The 16,533-nt window shown below is 31.8% G+C and overlaps 2 protein-coding genes across 6 annotated transcripts; both read left to right on the top strand.

The window, feature by feature from the left end:
• The first annotated feature begins 509 nt into the window (after window positions 1-509).
• On the top strand, window positions 510-2,649 carry LOC146913287 (uncharacterized). The gene is made up of 2 exons (XM_085716499.1): window positions 510-745; window positions 2,089-2,649. Exons 1-2 carry the CDS (start codon window positions 580-582, stop codon window positions 2,241-2,243), a joined length of 321 nt encoding a protein of 106 aa, XP_085572625.1. The 5' UTR covers window positions 510-579; the 3' UTR covers window positions 2,244-2,649.
• Window positions 2,650-12,574: 9,925 nt separating this feature from the next.
• On the top strand, window positions 12,575-15,888 carry LOC146913288 (uncharacterized). 5 transcript variants are annotated; one of them, XM_085716498.1, is made up of 10 exons: window positions 12,575-13,079; window positions 13,155-13,256; window positions 13,404-13,474; window positions 13,995-14,103; window positions 14,188-14,232; window positions 14,320-14,388; window positions 14,465-14,557; window positions 14,663-14,705; window positions 15,079-15,460; window positions 15,623-15,888. In XM_085716498.1, the coding sequence occupies exons 2-5, from the start codon at window positions 13,167-13,169 to the stop codon at window positions 14,194-14,196; spliced, it is 279 nt and encodes a 92-aa protein (XP_085572624.1). In that variant the 5' UTR covers window positions 12,575-13,079; window positions 13,155-13,166; the 3' UTR covers window positions 14,197-14,232; window positions 14,320-14,388; window positions 14,465-14,557; window positions 14,663-14,705; window positions 15,079-15,460; window positions 15,623-15,888. The 5 variants fall into 5 exon arrangements, with proteins under 5 accessions (XP_085572624.1, XP_085572623.1, XP_085572621.1 ...); XM_085716497.1 differs by having other exon boundaries at window positions 12,575-13,056; XM_085716495.1 differs by lacking the exon at window positions 12,575-13,079 and having other exon boundaries at window positions 13,090-13,256; window positions 15,079-15,138; window positions 15,324-15,460.
• Window positions 15,889-16,533: the final 645 nt, after the last annotated feature.

The following is a 16,533-nucleotide window of genomic DNA, read 5'->3' on the forward strand; positions in this document are numbered from 1 at the left end:
AATAAAATATTACTAAAAAATTATTGTTGGTCTACGGTAAAAAAGTTGGCTATTCTCTTTTGTAAGAGTTATTTTTTGATTATTGATACTCATAACCATAAAAAACAATGAAAATTCTTAATTTGTGGAGCAATTTAGTAAAGTAAGAATTGCGGTCTAATAACTTTTATCAAGAATATTCACAATGAAGACATTTATTTTATAACACTTAAATGAGTCTCATGTGTGTACACACCACCCATTTATAATTTTTTAATAGTAGTATCTAATAAGTATTCAATCACTCAACCCAACATCTCACACAAATTTTTTAAATGGTACCCACTAATCAACTATAAATAAATTCATATCGCTACATTTCAATTTTTCAATAATAAAAAAATGTAGATCTTACTTAACATTGAAGTTTTAAATGAGACATTAAGTCTTGTAAGACTCATAAAAACTTTTTTCTCAAATGAGGTACCTAATAGGTATCAAGTCTTAAAAGTTTAAAACCTGATGGTCTGGGTCACATTCATGGTGACTTTTCAAACAGCGATCAGTGACTAAATATAGTTCCGATCACAATTTTAATTGATGGTGGGAATAGTTTTCCAAGGTTTGGGGTTCTATAAATTGGCTACATCTATCAACAATGTGATAGCACATAACCATTTACTTTTTTTTAGAAGACAAAAAAAGGTGATGGAGAGGAAAACACTTGCTAGCTTGTGGTTCTTTCTCATTGTTCTCTTAGCTGCTCGTAAGTTTATATTATAGTAATTTGGGATATGATTTTGTATTTTAGTCATTATGTTTAACTAATAAAACCAATTTTTATTACAATACTTTTTATTTGAAAATAAAAACATGTATGCAAGCTATAATTTTGAGTTAAATTTTTATATGTTTACGATTTTTAAAGAATATTTTTTATCAGGTTAGTAATTATAAATTGACACATTATTAAAGATATATATATATATATATATATATATATATATATATATATATATATATATATATATATATATATATATATATAAGGTTTTGCAAGAAACCACCCATGAAGGTGTCTTTTAGCAATCCACATCTCAATGTTTGATTTCCACTTTTTAGTTATAACTTTGCTAAAAGACACCTTCATAAAAATAGTTGGTGTCTTTTAACAAATGCTCATAGAATAACTTGCTAAATGACACCTTCATAAAAGGTGTTTTCTAGCAAAAGTCACATATATATATATATATATATATATATATATATATATATATATATATATATATATATATATATATTCATGATTTTTTCACACACACTATTTCAATCAAAAAACTTAATACTTAGATCAAATGTGGTTAATGAGATTCAGTTAATAATAAATCATTTTAGATGTAACAATTTTTTTTCTATTTATTATCTTTATCCCTAAAAATTATACCCCCTCTGTTCCAAATTATATGACATTTGGTCATTTTACATGTATTAAGAAATGTAATTCATTTTGTATCGAAAAGAGATATTATTAGTTATTTTACAAAATTGTCCTTAATAAATAGTATAAGAAAAATAAATTAAAGAATTGAAAGAAGATAGAGTAATAAATAGTTAATGATATAATAGGAAAAGTAACATTAATGTTTCATTGTTATTATAAAACGGCATTTTTTTCTTCTTCAAAGCGACGTATAATTTGAGATTGAAAGTGTATCTTAAATAAATCACGGGAATCTAAAACGTTGACTCTGGTATTGTAAATTTGTCTTCGAGAGAATTAATTATCTTTTACCAATGATTAGCTTGAAGAGAAATAAATTACGGGAATCTATGTTTCACTGGCAATTGATTTTGCTTTTACAAATTTATCTTCAAGAGAAATAATTAGCTAATGTTTTTCCCTCAAAAAAAAAAAATTAGCTAATGTTTTCTTCATAGTATTTATTACATATCAAACAAACAAACATATGTAACATAATATACTAATAATAAAAAAGTTTTTCTATCATGTGCACATGTGAACAAGTTTAAAATAGTAATTTTGTTAACTATTGAGTGTTGAAAATATATTGCTTAAGAAAAATAATATTGTTCTTTTGGAAATTGCAGAAGAAGTAGTGGCGCAAAATGCGCCTTGTAAGACACCAAATCAGAACTTCAGGAGTGCAAAATGCGACGACCAAGAATGTGACAATGATTGCAGGAGAGTAGGAGGCTGGAATGGTGGTTCTTGCAAAAATCAGAAATGTGTTTGTGACTGTTGAACATCTCCTACATAAATAAATAATCTAGCTATAGTATGATTCATAGCTAGATTATGTTTATGGAATAAATCATTGATCAATTCTCTTCCCTTGAGTGAGAAGAGAATTAATTAATATATAGAGTAATATGTGTGACAAGATAGCATGTTTTCTTATTAAAAAAAACGGAAATGATTATCATAGAAAGACATTGCATCGTGAGGCAACATAATATCCTTTTGATTTTGCATTTATTTGAGAGATCGCTGCTTAAAAAATAAATTGAAAACAAGATCTCCCTTGATTTTCGGAAAGAAGCAAATTTAATTGGTTAAATAGTGTTTCGTGACCGTTTCATGATTTTTCACCTTGGGATGTATAGCATCGCTGTTAAATAAAATATGTGTTAATTGTGTATGTAGTGTTATATTTCTTTGTTCAAAATTTATAGACCAACGTAGTGTAACAAAACTAATTAAGAGTTAAGTACAAAAATATAAATGAACATGTATTAGACAAAATACAACAAAAACATATGGTTTGCAATTGCAGTTGCACACATTCATGTTGGTCATATTCCAAGAAGAGAGAAAAAATGATTAAAATTTCGGAAACCGTAAAACTGTGTCAGATGTCAAGTTTTTGTTAGCGCAGCAATGGAAGCTTGTTCAACAAGCAACAATAACAGAAACAGTTATTAGGGTTTCTAGGGTTTTCTAGTTTTGATGATTTTGTGAATTAGAGAGAATGAGAAGAAAGAGTAAGTGAATAGAATTGATAAAATGAATTGTATTATTGAGCTATGAAAATTTGTACAAGGAATGAGCTTATATACAAGCATGTGTTAGGTTACTTGAAGCACAAGTAAAGTAACAACCCTAACTCTTATTTTTCTAAACTCTAACAAACTTGTAACAAACTTCAAAACAAACTAAAATCAAAGTGTGATTAATCAACTAACATGATTATCACTAATGTAAACTTGAATTAACAACTAAACTAACATCCTCCCTTAATTCAAGTTTCAACTTCCTTCATTCCAATCAAACTCCTTAGCTTCATAAACCTGTCAACCTTCAATGGCTTCCCCTCCCCATAAATCATACTTGATTATCTCTATCTATTATTTATTTTTACTTGAAATAATCCGACTTTAATGTAATATATTTTGGAAAATCTCTATTTTTTGTGTTAACTTGTGACTCACTACTACAAAATATACATTTAACATTAGGGGGTTTTAGTTTTCACATCAGCACAGAAAATAACTGAAGGGAAAGATACACATTGTAAGTTTTTACATCAGTTGACATAAGCACATGAAGGGAATTCCTAATAGCATATAACATTTACATCAGTGCACAATTGAAATGAAGGGAAAAACACGCGGTGACATTTTCGCAATTTGAATAAAACTTCGGCTAACTTTTTTCACATCAGTGGTGAGAATTGCCTGAGGGAAAAAAAACAAATATTCACCTTTACCTTTTGCCTCCTCTATCGTAAAAACACATCCACACCTTTTTCACTCTCAATCAAAAACGTTTAATCTCAACCTCTCACGTTCTCTTTCACCGTCGAAGCTCAACCTCTCTACCGTCGAAGATCAATCATTGTTTTCTTCGGGTGAGTTCTCTGTTTCTCTCTCTATGAATTTTCAATCTTTGCCCTTTTCAATCGAGAAACCCTAACCCATTTTCAATCAGTGGATTTAGATGGTTAAGATGAATACACTCAAGCTTATCGATAATACACCCAAATTCTTGTTGTCAACGCCTACAACGTTGGATCTAATCAGCTACAGAACATTCGTCAGGGTCTATGTGGTGACTCGGTTGTTCTCATGGGAAAGAACATCATGCTGATCGTATGCACGCTGAGAAAACCGGCAACATTTGCTTTTCTTGACCTTATCCCCTGCTTGTAGTGAGTTTTCCTTTTCTCTTTAGATTACACTTTTTCTATTGATTCAAGAATGAATTTCAATTCTATAATGGGTTGTTTGTTTTAGTGATATTGCATGATAAATCTATTTTTTTTTTTTTGGTTATTTTGTGTTGATTTCTGTTGTTTATTGTTACGTATGGGACTGTTTAGATTTTGGGTTTGTTGAAATAGCGTATAGATAAGCACATTCATACCATGAGCATTGAGGGAATGTTTGGATTGACATATTTTTTAGCTTATGGAAATCTATGAAGCACGGACCCTCCTCGGATTAGGCGTGTCCGGTGTCGGACACGTGTTGTGTCCGACACCGACACTACACGACACCGACACATAATTACACTAAATTTTGCGATTTTCTCAAATTATTAGCGGTGTCAGTGTCAGTTTCGGTGTCATGTCCAGTGTCCGTGTCCGCATCTGTGCTTCATAGATGGAAACAAACTTCCTAAGTTCTCACTAACGAAAATTGTATCTTCATAAACTGTTTTGACATTATGGAAGAGAGATACGAAAATTGTATGATAAATTCAGAAAACAAAGGAACTTAAAAATGGGCTAAGTACTGATCGAAGTAACATACAAATATGCTAAGTTTAATCACAAAATCATGAATACACGCACACATACAAGTAAATCAATTATTAGAAAGTATCTCCAATTATGCCGAGTTCACATACCATTAACACCAATAATTCAAAGAAGGTGAAACGTGCTGATCTAATCATATAGTGCTCTAGGCTACAACTAATGTTTTCCTATAGAAACTGGAATGGTTTATACATACATTTAGCCACTCAAATTTAATGTTTATTATAAGGAATGGGGTAGCAAGGACCAAATTTATGAGCACTTCGTAGTGAAGACTGATATCTTGTCAAAGATCAACCCTCCTAAAAGCTTAGACTATACCTGATTTAATCATATAGTGACAAAAGTACGGTTTTATATCTTCCAACATAAACAATACCTGATTTAATGTATGATGCTACATAGGATGCAAATAGCATTTTTAATGTTTAAATGATACAATCATATTTCATACAAACAATCTGTTTTATTTGTATCTCTTCTCATGTTTTGGACTTATTGCTAGTCATTTCAATTGAATTTGCAGATTAAAACATCAAACTTATTCGTATCTTCTCACAATTTCGACTATCAAAGTTCGAATCTCGGCTAAGAGAGGTGGTTAATTTATTGCACTAATGCATGTAATCTCTACAACTCAAATGACATTATTTTTCTAAATTATGATAGTGTAGCAGACTACTGCTTTTGATAGTGTATGGCTGATTTTTTGTGGTTCAGAGAGAAAGTTTATTGTTAAAGAATGTGCCAAAAGGATTTCTCAGAGTATTTGAGAGTGTACTTGTGTTGTTGTAGGAGCACATTTTGAATATTACTTCAGTGGCTTATTTTGGAGATATATAGAAGCTCAAGTGTACATAATCATTTTAAGTCCTAAACTCTATCAAGTATTGTTATCAACTCTTGTATATTGTGTGTCTTTATTTCTAATCAAAGGTTGATGTACTTTTTTTTAATAAGTTATTTACTAATGTCAATATGCTTGTATTTTCAGCAAATTCAATTTGATAATGTTTTTAACCTCTTGATATTCCACTCAGTTTAAGCATTAAAAGTAATCTAATTTTCATTTTGTAGGTGTATATGTAGTGAAGATAAATCTTGAGCACTTCTTCAAAAAGATAAATCTTGAGCACGTATAATTAGTAAAGTATATATTTAGATAGATTTTCATCAAGTCTTAGTAAATTTGAGAAAGCCCCTAGACCATCTTATTGTACAAAATCGATAATATGGTAGGGGGGTAAACCGAAATTTGCTCAAATTACCCGGGGGGGGAGTGGGGTGGTCAACAAAAACTTGCTCAAACTACAGGAGGGTAAACTTAAATTTTCTGAAATTATAGGGGCGATATTTGCCATTAAGGTCCAAAAAAAAATATAATTACAAGGATGAAAACCAAAAAATAAAATTTACAGGGTGGAAGACCGGAAATGAACTATATTATAGCTAGGTAAAACACTATTAACCCTATTAATAAATATGAAACGTTTCTCTTTAGGCCTCTCAATATCTCCAAGGCCCCTTAAATACACATTCGATAGTTATCTACTGGATGAATGTTTAAATAAATAAACGTACATCTGCTAGATAACTACCGAATGTGTATTTAGGGGTCTTAGAGATATTTCAATGCCTAAACAGAAACACCCATATATATGAGTGTTAGAAAGACTCTTTTTCCAACATTTACTCAAACACTAACTCTTTTTATTGAGTGAAACATTTGTTGATACCATACTTTGGAAATGGATTCCACTTAAAGTTGTGGATCTCACATGAGTATCATTTGATAAAAGAGTGAATGTTAGAGTAAGTGTTGAAAGAGCAATGCTATATCTCTAGAAAAGTAACATCAAGAATTCTTCAAGAATAAAGAGCAGCCAATCACAACGCACTATTTGCCACAATTAAAGGAGGTGTGGCTGAAAAATAGAAAGTGAACAAATAAATCATGCAATTAAAATTTGTCAGATGTGTCTTGAAAAATTCTTGATACTATTTTGCTAGAGAAATAGCATTTTCGGTGATGAAAATACAGTGTTCCCAACACTTCTTATTAAGTTCTAAACTTGCCAGCTGTGTCTTGAAAAATTCTTGATACTATTTTGCTAGAGAAATAGTTATGGCTTTAATTAAGAGTTCTAAATAAGTTCTTAAAAACACAGTCACTAACACTCCCTAAGTCTAAAGGTAAATAAGCTGTTATAAACACTCCTAAATCCTTGAAGAAAAAAATAAAGGTTTGTTTAGCAAAACAAAATTTTGAGGTTAAAGTGGATGAGATATACTATAACTAATAACGTCACATAACCAAAATGGACTTTTTTGTATAAACTTTTTCTTACAAGAATATAGCTTTTCTTTACAAAGTTTAAAATTATAGTGTATTTGTATTTTTTCCAGTTTAATGTGTAAAATAATATTTATACTTCTCTCATAATTTCTAATATATTTCACTTTGTTGTTCAAAAAAATAAAATAGAATTACCTTACAACTTATTCTCTCTTTTTCCATAAAAAAAAACTTATTCTCTCTTTTCTTCCAACTGCTTTCACAAAATAAGCTACTTTTATTAGTTTTTAAGAAAATCATTTACAATAGAAAAAATGTTTTTTCCTTAAAAACAAAAATATTTTCCTTAAAAACAAAAATAGAAAAGATGTATTTACACGTTTTTTTTGTTGTGGTGACCGGGGTTTGAACGCTAGACCTTGTATATTGTCCATACCAACTGAGCTAAGCTCACGAGACAAATGTTTTTGTAATCGTAAACTAACACACAAGAATTTTTATTTTTTAAAAATCTAACAACAAGATTTATTTGTGGCTAAGAAGTTATACTATCACATATGGACGAACTGAAACTTGAAATTCAGTTGAAAAAGGTATCAATATTTAGAGTCTGACACACTTTAAATAGAACTATCTCAAGTGGAGTGATTCTATTTATAAAAAAAACAGATAAATTTTATATAAAATTAGTGTTTCTTTTTGTGTAAAAGATCAAAATCACTTATGCATAATCTAGGGTTATGGATTAACATAAAAATGAATTTATAAAAAATTAAAATTTATTTATTTTGTGTTTGTTTATCGATAGAATAAGTAAAAGTTTGAAGTTAAAGTTTATCAATAGAATACCTAAAAGTTTGAAGTTGAAGTTTATGAATAGAATACGTAGAAGTGTGAAGTCTGGCTCTTGTCCTTGTTGGGCCTTTTAATGTAAATTATAAATAACTTCCAACCAACCATCCTTGATTCATTGCCGAATTAATTCATTTGTTCAGCTATGAAGAAACTGAGAAGGGAACGAGAAGCATCAACTGAAGAGAGGTTTCTTTTTTCTCCTTCGGTTCAGGTTAATTTATTCATGTCTTATTCGTTTACACATGTGTTTTTCTGTTGACGATTGGATGATTCTTTGTAGCTAGATTCCATTGTTTAAGAACCGAAAACGAAAGTTAAAACAACGTGATATCTGTGATTTCAACCAAGTTGTCAAATTCGCAATAGTTTTTACATAGTATCCACATAAGAAATAGTAAATTCGCAATCAAAATCATAGTTTTTACCAAAACTAAAATAATGCTAAATACATGTTAGTTTGAAGTCCACACAATACTTATACATAGATGACTAAAAAAATGAACAAAATCTTTCATAACCCTTTAAAATCCTGCGATTTTGTATGGATTTCATGATTTTGTGCGATTTTGATACGATTTTACCATGATTTTGCCTATTTTGGATTCTAATGTGGATTTGAGTTGTTCCGAAAATCCTAAATTTTAGGATTTAAGTCGGGATTTTGACAACAATGATTTTAACCATAAAACTGGCGTGAAGGTCTTGATGCAAATTATTATTGTAGTAATCATAGTTTTCATTGACAGACAACAACTAATCGAATATATTTTCATAGCAGGCACTCTACGATCATGAAAACAATTTGAGGGATAGAATCAGCAATTTACCAGTGGAGTTATTGTGTCACATCTCTTCCAACAAAACTCGTTTTCACTGCAACAGCGCTTTCCAAGACCTTTGACAACTTCTGTAATTTTGTCGACAATTTCATGTTCTCTCCTCTTTCAACCAATCAACCCCTCAAATCGTTTCGCCTAAACTGTTGGTCTGGAAGAAATCACAAGCATGATTGCTCAATCTTCAATTCATGGCTTGAAGCTGCAAAACGGCGTCATGTTGAGGAATTACATCTCAATCTATATTTCCAAACATTGAATCCCATTATTTTCATCTCCCAAACTCCTGCTGTTCTCAAACTTGAGTTCTTACAACTTGGAATTGATACTTCGTGTGTTGATCTTCCATCCCTCAAAACCTTGCATTTGAAATCCATTTATTTTCCAAATCGGAATGATTACATCAATTTTCTTCTTTCTTGTCCTATTCTAGAAGATTTACATGCTAAATCTATCCACATAAATAATGCGAACATTGCACAAGAAGAAGGGTTTAAATCCTTGACATTGCCCAGTTTGGTTAGAGCGAATATCAATTCAACAGGTGATCCGTTTTATGGTATTGATAATGTCGAGTTACTATTTACAATCACAGGATTAATAGCTCAAGATACTATTTTCAAAGTCATTACACTGTTTCCAATCTTAGTTCATATAGAACTAGTGTTTTGTCGTCACTCACTTCATTGTTGGGGTGGTGTATTACAACTCCTCCGTCACTGTCCCAAGCTTCAAATTCTCTCTATTGGCAAGGTTTGATTAGTAGTTCGTTTGTTTACTTGGTGTTTTCTTTTTCCGTATATTTTGATTAATACTTTTTTCTCTCTTGGACAGTGGATGAATACCAGCTCAACCAAGGAATGGAAATGCCCAATTTCGGTTCCTGGATGCGTTTCGTCTCACCTCAGATTATGTACTGTTTTAAACTTTCAAGGCTCAATAAATGATCTTAAATTTGTAGCATATATTTGCAGAATGCAAGTCTATTACGAGACATGAAAATCTGCTTTGCTACTTATGGAATGCTTTTGAAAGAATGTTTGATTATAGAAGAAATATCATCTTGTCCAAGCATATCTCCAAGTTGCAAAGTTTCAATTGAATTTAGGCCTTGATTTATTTAAAGTTACTATAATTATCAGTGATTTAATGGATTGTTTTTTATTCTGTTTGGATGCTTTAATATTTCATGTTTTATTTGTTTTACTTTTAAAATTTATTTCCTTGCTATGTATATTCCGGCTTCTGCATTTGTAGTATCAATTGCTTGTTCATTATAGATATTTCTACCATTATTCCGGCTTCATGTTTTATGGCTATTTTTCTAACATTGATATGGTGACATATCCTTTGTAGCTCTGAATAGATGTTCGTTGAATTACAGTTATTCGATTTTCTTAAAATTTTGTGCATTTTATATAGCTCTTGAACTTTATATGTGGAGAGTTTTGAATGGAAAAAACTAAAAGAAGAAAATGAGCACTGTCGTTGCACAAATTTGTTTAGATCATGGAAATATGAAGGTGTGGGTGATCTTGCAAGGAAAGGAAGATGGTTTGTACTTTATAAATTTTGATTCCAATATTATAAATATACTTAATTTTTGAATAATGTATTCTGTTAGTATCCAATGAACAGAAGCAAAAATTGTTGTTGAATGCTTTTATGATAGCTAAAAAGTTGTACACCTCTTTAATTTTGCTACTGTCATATGCAGTTGATTTGCCTCCATTTTCTGAAATTCTTGGACGTTGGCACTGTCTTTACAATCTGTTTAAAATACATTTATTTCTTCCTCTAATGAAGTGTTTTCTTCCTCTTCATCGAAGAATGAGTAATCTGCTGCATAGTTTCAAAGGGACACATTATTGTGGTTGTTGCTCGATCTATCATTCATTTTAATTATCTGCAAGTTCCTTCTTATTATGATTCCACTGAAGGTTCCTTCGACCGACATTGATTCTTCCGATGGTTTTCTTTCTCTCACTTTAAGGATGTCAAGTTTTAGTGTAGCATTTTCCTGCCAATTTTATCCTTCATTGAAATTTTTATTTACCATCTATTATTAATACCTAATCAAATAATTAATCATTTTTTTTTATAATGAGAATTTTTGTCAATAAAGTCTAACCTAATATCATAGTGAGAAAACTTTACTTGAAAGGTTGCAAACAACTTATTATTTCATTTGCAACCCACTTGGGTTGGCCTAATGGTGTTGACTTGAGACCTTTGAATGTGCTCCTCGAAAGATCTCAAGTTCGATTATTCCTGATACTAATTTCGATGAGGTAGTTTGACTTCATCAAAAAAAAAATTATTAAACCATTTGCTCGAAAGTTGGACTTAGTACAAAATCTATAGAACAATACAACTCCAATGGGGCAACACCAATTGGCCACAAACTGTCACAAGCCAGAGGTTCAAAATATCAAAATATAATGTAATGCATAAGATCCTTAAAATCAAAATGTTTGGAACCATACTTTGCGACATCATGATTATTGAAATCATAGATATAAATAGTAATAACAAAAGAAAGGTATAAATTATCATCATCGTCTTCATCATTATTATTATGATTATGATTATTATTTCAATTTATACTTAACCATATCGATTATTAATTCCATAAAAATAGATTAATGAATAGTCAGTGACATCTGTGAATGGTTCTTGATTCACAAGTTTAATACCAACCATCAATCAAGTGTATTTTTTCATGCTATGTGAAGCCGATAAGAGCAGAACCTCATGGTCCTATCCCATGTTCTTGAGCTGCCTGAAAATGGCAACATATAAAACGAACAAAGCTGAAGAAACAAAATTTTGTAACTCAAATTTGAAACAAAGAAAAAAAAAAATTCAGAGTTCTTATAGTTGGTTGAAAAAAAGATAGGGTGATTTCCATCAATTTCTCCCATGAATTACCGATGAATATTTCTACTTCCTTGAGAAATCTGAAATAACTAATAATAAGAGAAGGGACAAGGAAATCCAAAGTTCAAGCTTAATGGAAAATCTCAAAACCACAAGAAAAACAATATCTGAACATTGAAGAAATTTATTAAATACGTATATATAGTCTATACATTATCAAAACAAAGGAAGATCAAACAAGCCCAATGACTCCAAAAATTATTAAAACTTCAAGAATCTCCAAGAGCATACTATCACTAATCCCCACTAATCACTTACTTCATCCCTTTCTATCATTGTACACAGTGACTGGATCCAACCAATTTAGATTGTGAAGTTTACTCACAGTTTCTGTAAATCCATCCTTTCCTGACACATCAAGGAGAACACCGTGAATGTTTACCAATTTCTTAGTTCTACAAATTTCCTCTCCCATCACTGTCTATCTGACTTGAAATTTTGGAACGTAAGTTATTATCTTCGATTTCCCAAACTAAGTATTATGTACATGGGTAGGAGTTTCGTTTTATCTTCGATGTCGAACATCGCACGAACCCAAACTATCTACCTGCTTGTTTGTTTTTCCTTTGAGCAACATACGAATCCCCTACCTTCCATTATGTTTGAAATGTTTTCTATGGTGTTGATAAATATGTGCCTTATGGGAAATTAGATATGAAAAAGGAAGTTACATTTCCATTCCAAGGAAACTTTATGATGTATGTCCAATGACCCCTCCTTTGATGATCCAGTCTACGAGAGGAGTCAGAACCTCTCTTTATCTTTATCTCTAGAGTAACATTTATAAGAGAAAGAACCATTTACCATTCATAAGAGGACCATTTTCCTTCTTGGTGAGATTGACTACATGGAGCATTAAATGCCAGAATTTTCTACCATAGCACTACAAGAAATGTTGCATTTTGCCAGGGAACTATGCCAGGAGCAAGAACTCCTGGCAAATTTACCAGGAGCAATGCCAGGGATGCCCCTGGCAAATGACTTTGGGAAAGGTGGGACCCAATTATCATAAAACAGGGGTTTATAATATTATTTTTTTAACCTCTTTTTACTCAAATCTACCAAAATATTATCACTTTCCCAAAAAAAAAAACCCTCAACCTCAAAATCTCTCTCCTAGCCCCATTTCTCTCGTTCGGCCGCAGCTAGAAGAAGAAGCTTCTTCACCATGGGTATCGATTTGAAGGCAGGAGGCAAGTCCAAGAAGACTAAACGTACCGCACCTCAAAATCTCTCGGTGCGGAATAGAGAGAGAGAACGACAAGGTGAAGAAGAAGGAAGAAGAAGAAGAAGAAGAAGAAGAAGAAGAGGATGGAATAGCGAAGATGGAGCAGGAAAAGCACGAAGTCTATGGTGCTGACATGAAGAGGTTGACATGGATGCCGACATAGGGTTAGGGTTATCGAATTAGGTTAGGTTTTCTTTATCTATATATTCCCTTTTAACATGAATGAATTGATTTTGCAGGAATTGGAGGATATGAAGAAGAGGCTGAAAGAGATCGAGGAAGAAGCTAGTGCCTTCACGAAATGCAAGCTAAGATTGAGAAAGAGATGGGCACTGTTCAAGGTTTCATTCTTATTATGCTTTTACATTTTTGAAGATTCGATAAATTTTTGTTGATTGATTCATTATTTCATTGTTTGTTCAATTCAGATCTGTTTATAATTTGGTTCAATTATTGGTTTTTTAAGCTTTTTGATTTTTTTATTTTAGATTATGCCGGGTCTTCTGTGTCTCAAGCTGAAAAGGATGAAGTGGATGCTCGATCGATCTATGTCTGTAATGTGAGTTTCACATACCTTTGATTTTATATTTTATATATGATTAATTCAGATTTTGTTATGTTGTTACTCTGTTTTATATCTGAAGTATGTTATGTGTAAGTGCTCAAGTAGAACGTTTAGGTGTATGCTGGTTTTTGCTTATAAATGATTTTTGTTACTGTTATGATCTTTTTGTGGGCTGAGATGTGAACTTCTTGATTTATGAGTTTGTTAGTTTGTCCATAAATTATGAATTGTGATGGTGCATTTTTATAATCCGGTCTGGCAGAGTTACTTATAAAATATCTGTTTTTTCTTTTGAATTGAAGAGGGCTGAAGCCCATAAAATATCTAAAATTTGAACTCATACATTTAATTGTGTTTAGGTACTATGCTAGATGTTTTTTTAACATATGTTTATATTGACTAAACTCTTATGAATCGTGAGTTACATAGACTCCTGAGTTTGACAACCTTGATTATATTTTAAATGTTGTGGTTGTTAGTCAGTTATCACATATGCACTTTATTTATATTACAGGGAAATTAATGAGGAAGCGCTTGGGCAAGCTTTATCTGCTGCCGTTACGTGCACAATATTGGCAGGTGCAGGGCCTCAACGCTCTCGTGTTCTTGCCACACTGTACAAGGTAAAGATTCAATCATCAAATAATTTTCAAATGTGAAATCATCAAAAAATTTCGCATTAATTTTTGTGGACTTGGTTGGATTAGGATGAGTGATGTTCAAAGTTGAAGATCTATCCCATACTGCAGAAGGTTTCTCTCCCCGCCTTTCCTTTTCCTCTTTGTGTGCCTCATTTGAATTTCCACACTGGTCATATAATGTGATTCCTTATATATCAGGTGTATTTGGAAAGAATTCTTCGAAAGCCTGAAATTGATGCTTTTGCAGAAGAATTGAAACCACATCAGGTTATTAAAGTTTGTGTTGTATCTTCATATTTTTGCTTGCCATGACGGGTATGTCTCAGCTTTTTCTTTTCCACAGAAAGCCCTTCACGACGGTTATTAAATTGATGCTGGACCGAGCTATGATTGAGCATAATCTTCTAAGTGCAAGCAAACTTTATACTAATATCAGGTATGAGAAATTGAATTATCAGTTTATTGTTTCCGAACGGTTGATTATTTAATATTTACACTCGTTATTTTATACTCCTAATCTGTGTGTTTGCCTTTCTTGTAGCTTTGATGAGTTAGGCACACTGTTGGGAATCCCACCTCCCAAGGTATAAAATTTCATGTCCAAAGTCATGCTGATTTTTAAGTGAAGAGAAGTACGTCTTATAGAAAGAACAAATCTGTCAATTGAATTCAGCATTTTGTATTTCTAATTTATATTCCTTATTTGTTTTTGAGGGAATATTCCCTATTTTTTGTGAAGCTTTATTTAAATTAATCATCAGATTTAAATAAGAAAAAATAATAATTGAAAGGTGTGGCATGGCGATAATAGCTTTTATGTAAAGTACTAAACAAGAATGTTCTGGAGTAGGAAACCCTGTTGGTAGTGATTTTCTTATGTTCATTCAATGTCCATCCTACAACTTGTAAGATTTGATTTGTTTTGATTTTTTTCTCCCACAATTATTATACTTTCAGGCTGAGAAGATAGCATCAAGAATGATTTATGAGGATAGGATGAAGGGATCTATCGATCAGGTATAAATGTTAAATAACCATTACAACCTCTTAGTTCGTGAAAGTACTCTGAGCATGATCAAATTTTTAGGGCTGTAGTTGCACCAAGAATTAAGCATTAGCCTGATACTCATTTCTAGATTAAGCATTTATGATGAGCATGAGTTTTCTGTTACCCCTGTCATTGCTTGGCTTATGTATACGAGGGATTCATTGTGCGAGCATGAGTTGCAAATTATTATACTTTTCTGGTCCACCATTGCTCTGAACTCAGTTTCTATCGTTGACCGCCGATACCATCTTCCTCTGCATCTTTCGTTTGAACTTTCCCTTTGCTTCATAGGTAAACTCATCTCTTTTGCTCACGTGTTAGTTTGTTCTCCTTTTTAGTGATTTTGTGCGGCTGAGATTATCAGTGATTTTGTTTAGACGGAAGTTTGATGGGCTGGGTGTGTATTTTGAAATTCTTGTATTTTGATTTATCTAATTTTGACTATGTTTATAGGAACTTGGATCAACTTGAGGTGTTATCGAAGAAATAGAAGAAGCTTAATCAAAGAGTATAAGAGCCAAGGCGTCTTCACAATCCATTGCTGCAACTAGGTTATCTCATTGTTTTTAAATTTTAATTATTTATAGAAATATATTGATTCATGATGTTTCAAGATGTATGCAATTTTTCAGCTTCCACTCTTGTTAATTTGTGTGGACGCGGTAATGTAAATACTGTTTCTTGAGCATCATCATGGTTATAATTTTTTTTTGAGGATATTCATGTTTATTGTCTACAAGTCTTTTAATGATGTTATAGATTGGTTAAATTGGTGTTTTTGTCGTTCCTGAGAAAAGAAAATCAAAGATTTTGATAGGTGATAGTTTAATAATGGATATTTTTGTGATGATTTTAATAATGATATATTTTGATTGAATTTAAAATGTTTTATAAAATTATTTTAATTATTAAATTTTAATATTTTGATTTTTTAAACAATTAAAAAGTGTTTTTTTAAAAAAATTTCGTACGCATTTTGCCAGGGGTTAACCCCTCACAAATCCCCTGGCAGCGTTTGATTTGATCTATGAAAAGTGGGTCAGGACGCGTCAGAAAAGTTGCAAGGGGTTGTACCTGGGAATGGGCCCCACGCAATTTGCCAGGAGCTAAAGCCCTGGCAGGGTCATTTGCGATGAGCAGATTTGCTGGGTATTCTGCTCCTGGCAAAACTCCTGGCAAACGGCCATTTGCCAAGGATTTTTGCATTTTGCCAGGACTTCTGCCCCTGGCAAAATGCAACATTTCTTGTAGTGTAGTTTACTTAGCGAAGTCGGCTACATCAATCATTCAATGCCATAATTTTATGTCAAGCATATTAAGTCAAAACAGTCATCTATATGAAGCACATAATTCATCTCGGTAAA

This window comes from Medicago sativa, chromosome 6, assembly GCF_051527215.1.
Source record: "Medicago sativa cultivar Bolivia chromosome 6, Bolivia_mono, whole genome shotgun sequence".
In the NCBI taxonomy this organism is placed as follows: Eukaryota; Viridiplantae; Streptophyta; class Magnoliopsida; order Fabales; family Fabaceae; genus Medicago; species Medicago sativa.

Bases quoted from the DNA above. Each gene is read 5' to 3' on its own strand.
- LOC146913287 (XM_085716499.1), top strand. From the start codon at position 580: ATGGTGGGAATAGTTTTCCAAGGTTTGGGGTTCTATAAATTGGCTACA. The intron at 746-2,088 runs GTAAGTTTATAT...TGGAAATTGCAG, and splicing joins CATTGTTCTCTTAGCTGCTC to AAGAAGTAGTGGCGCAAAAT.
- LOC146913288 (XM_085716494.1), top strand. From the start codon at position 13,134: ATGAATGAATTGATTTTGCAGGAATTGGAGGATATGAAGAAGAGGCTG. The intron at 13,257-13,403 runs GTTTCATTCTTA...TTTTTATTTTAG, and splicing joins AGAGATGGGCACTGTTCAAG to ATTATGCCGGGTCTTCTGTG. The intron at 13,475-13,994 runs GTGAGTTTCACA...TTTATATTACAG, and splicing joins GATCGATCTATGTCTGTAAT to GGAAATTAATGAGGAAGCGC.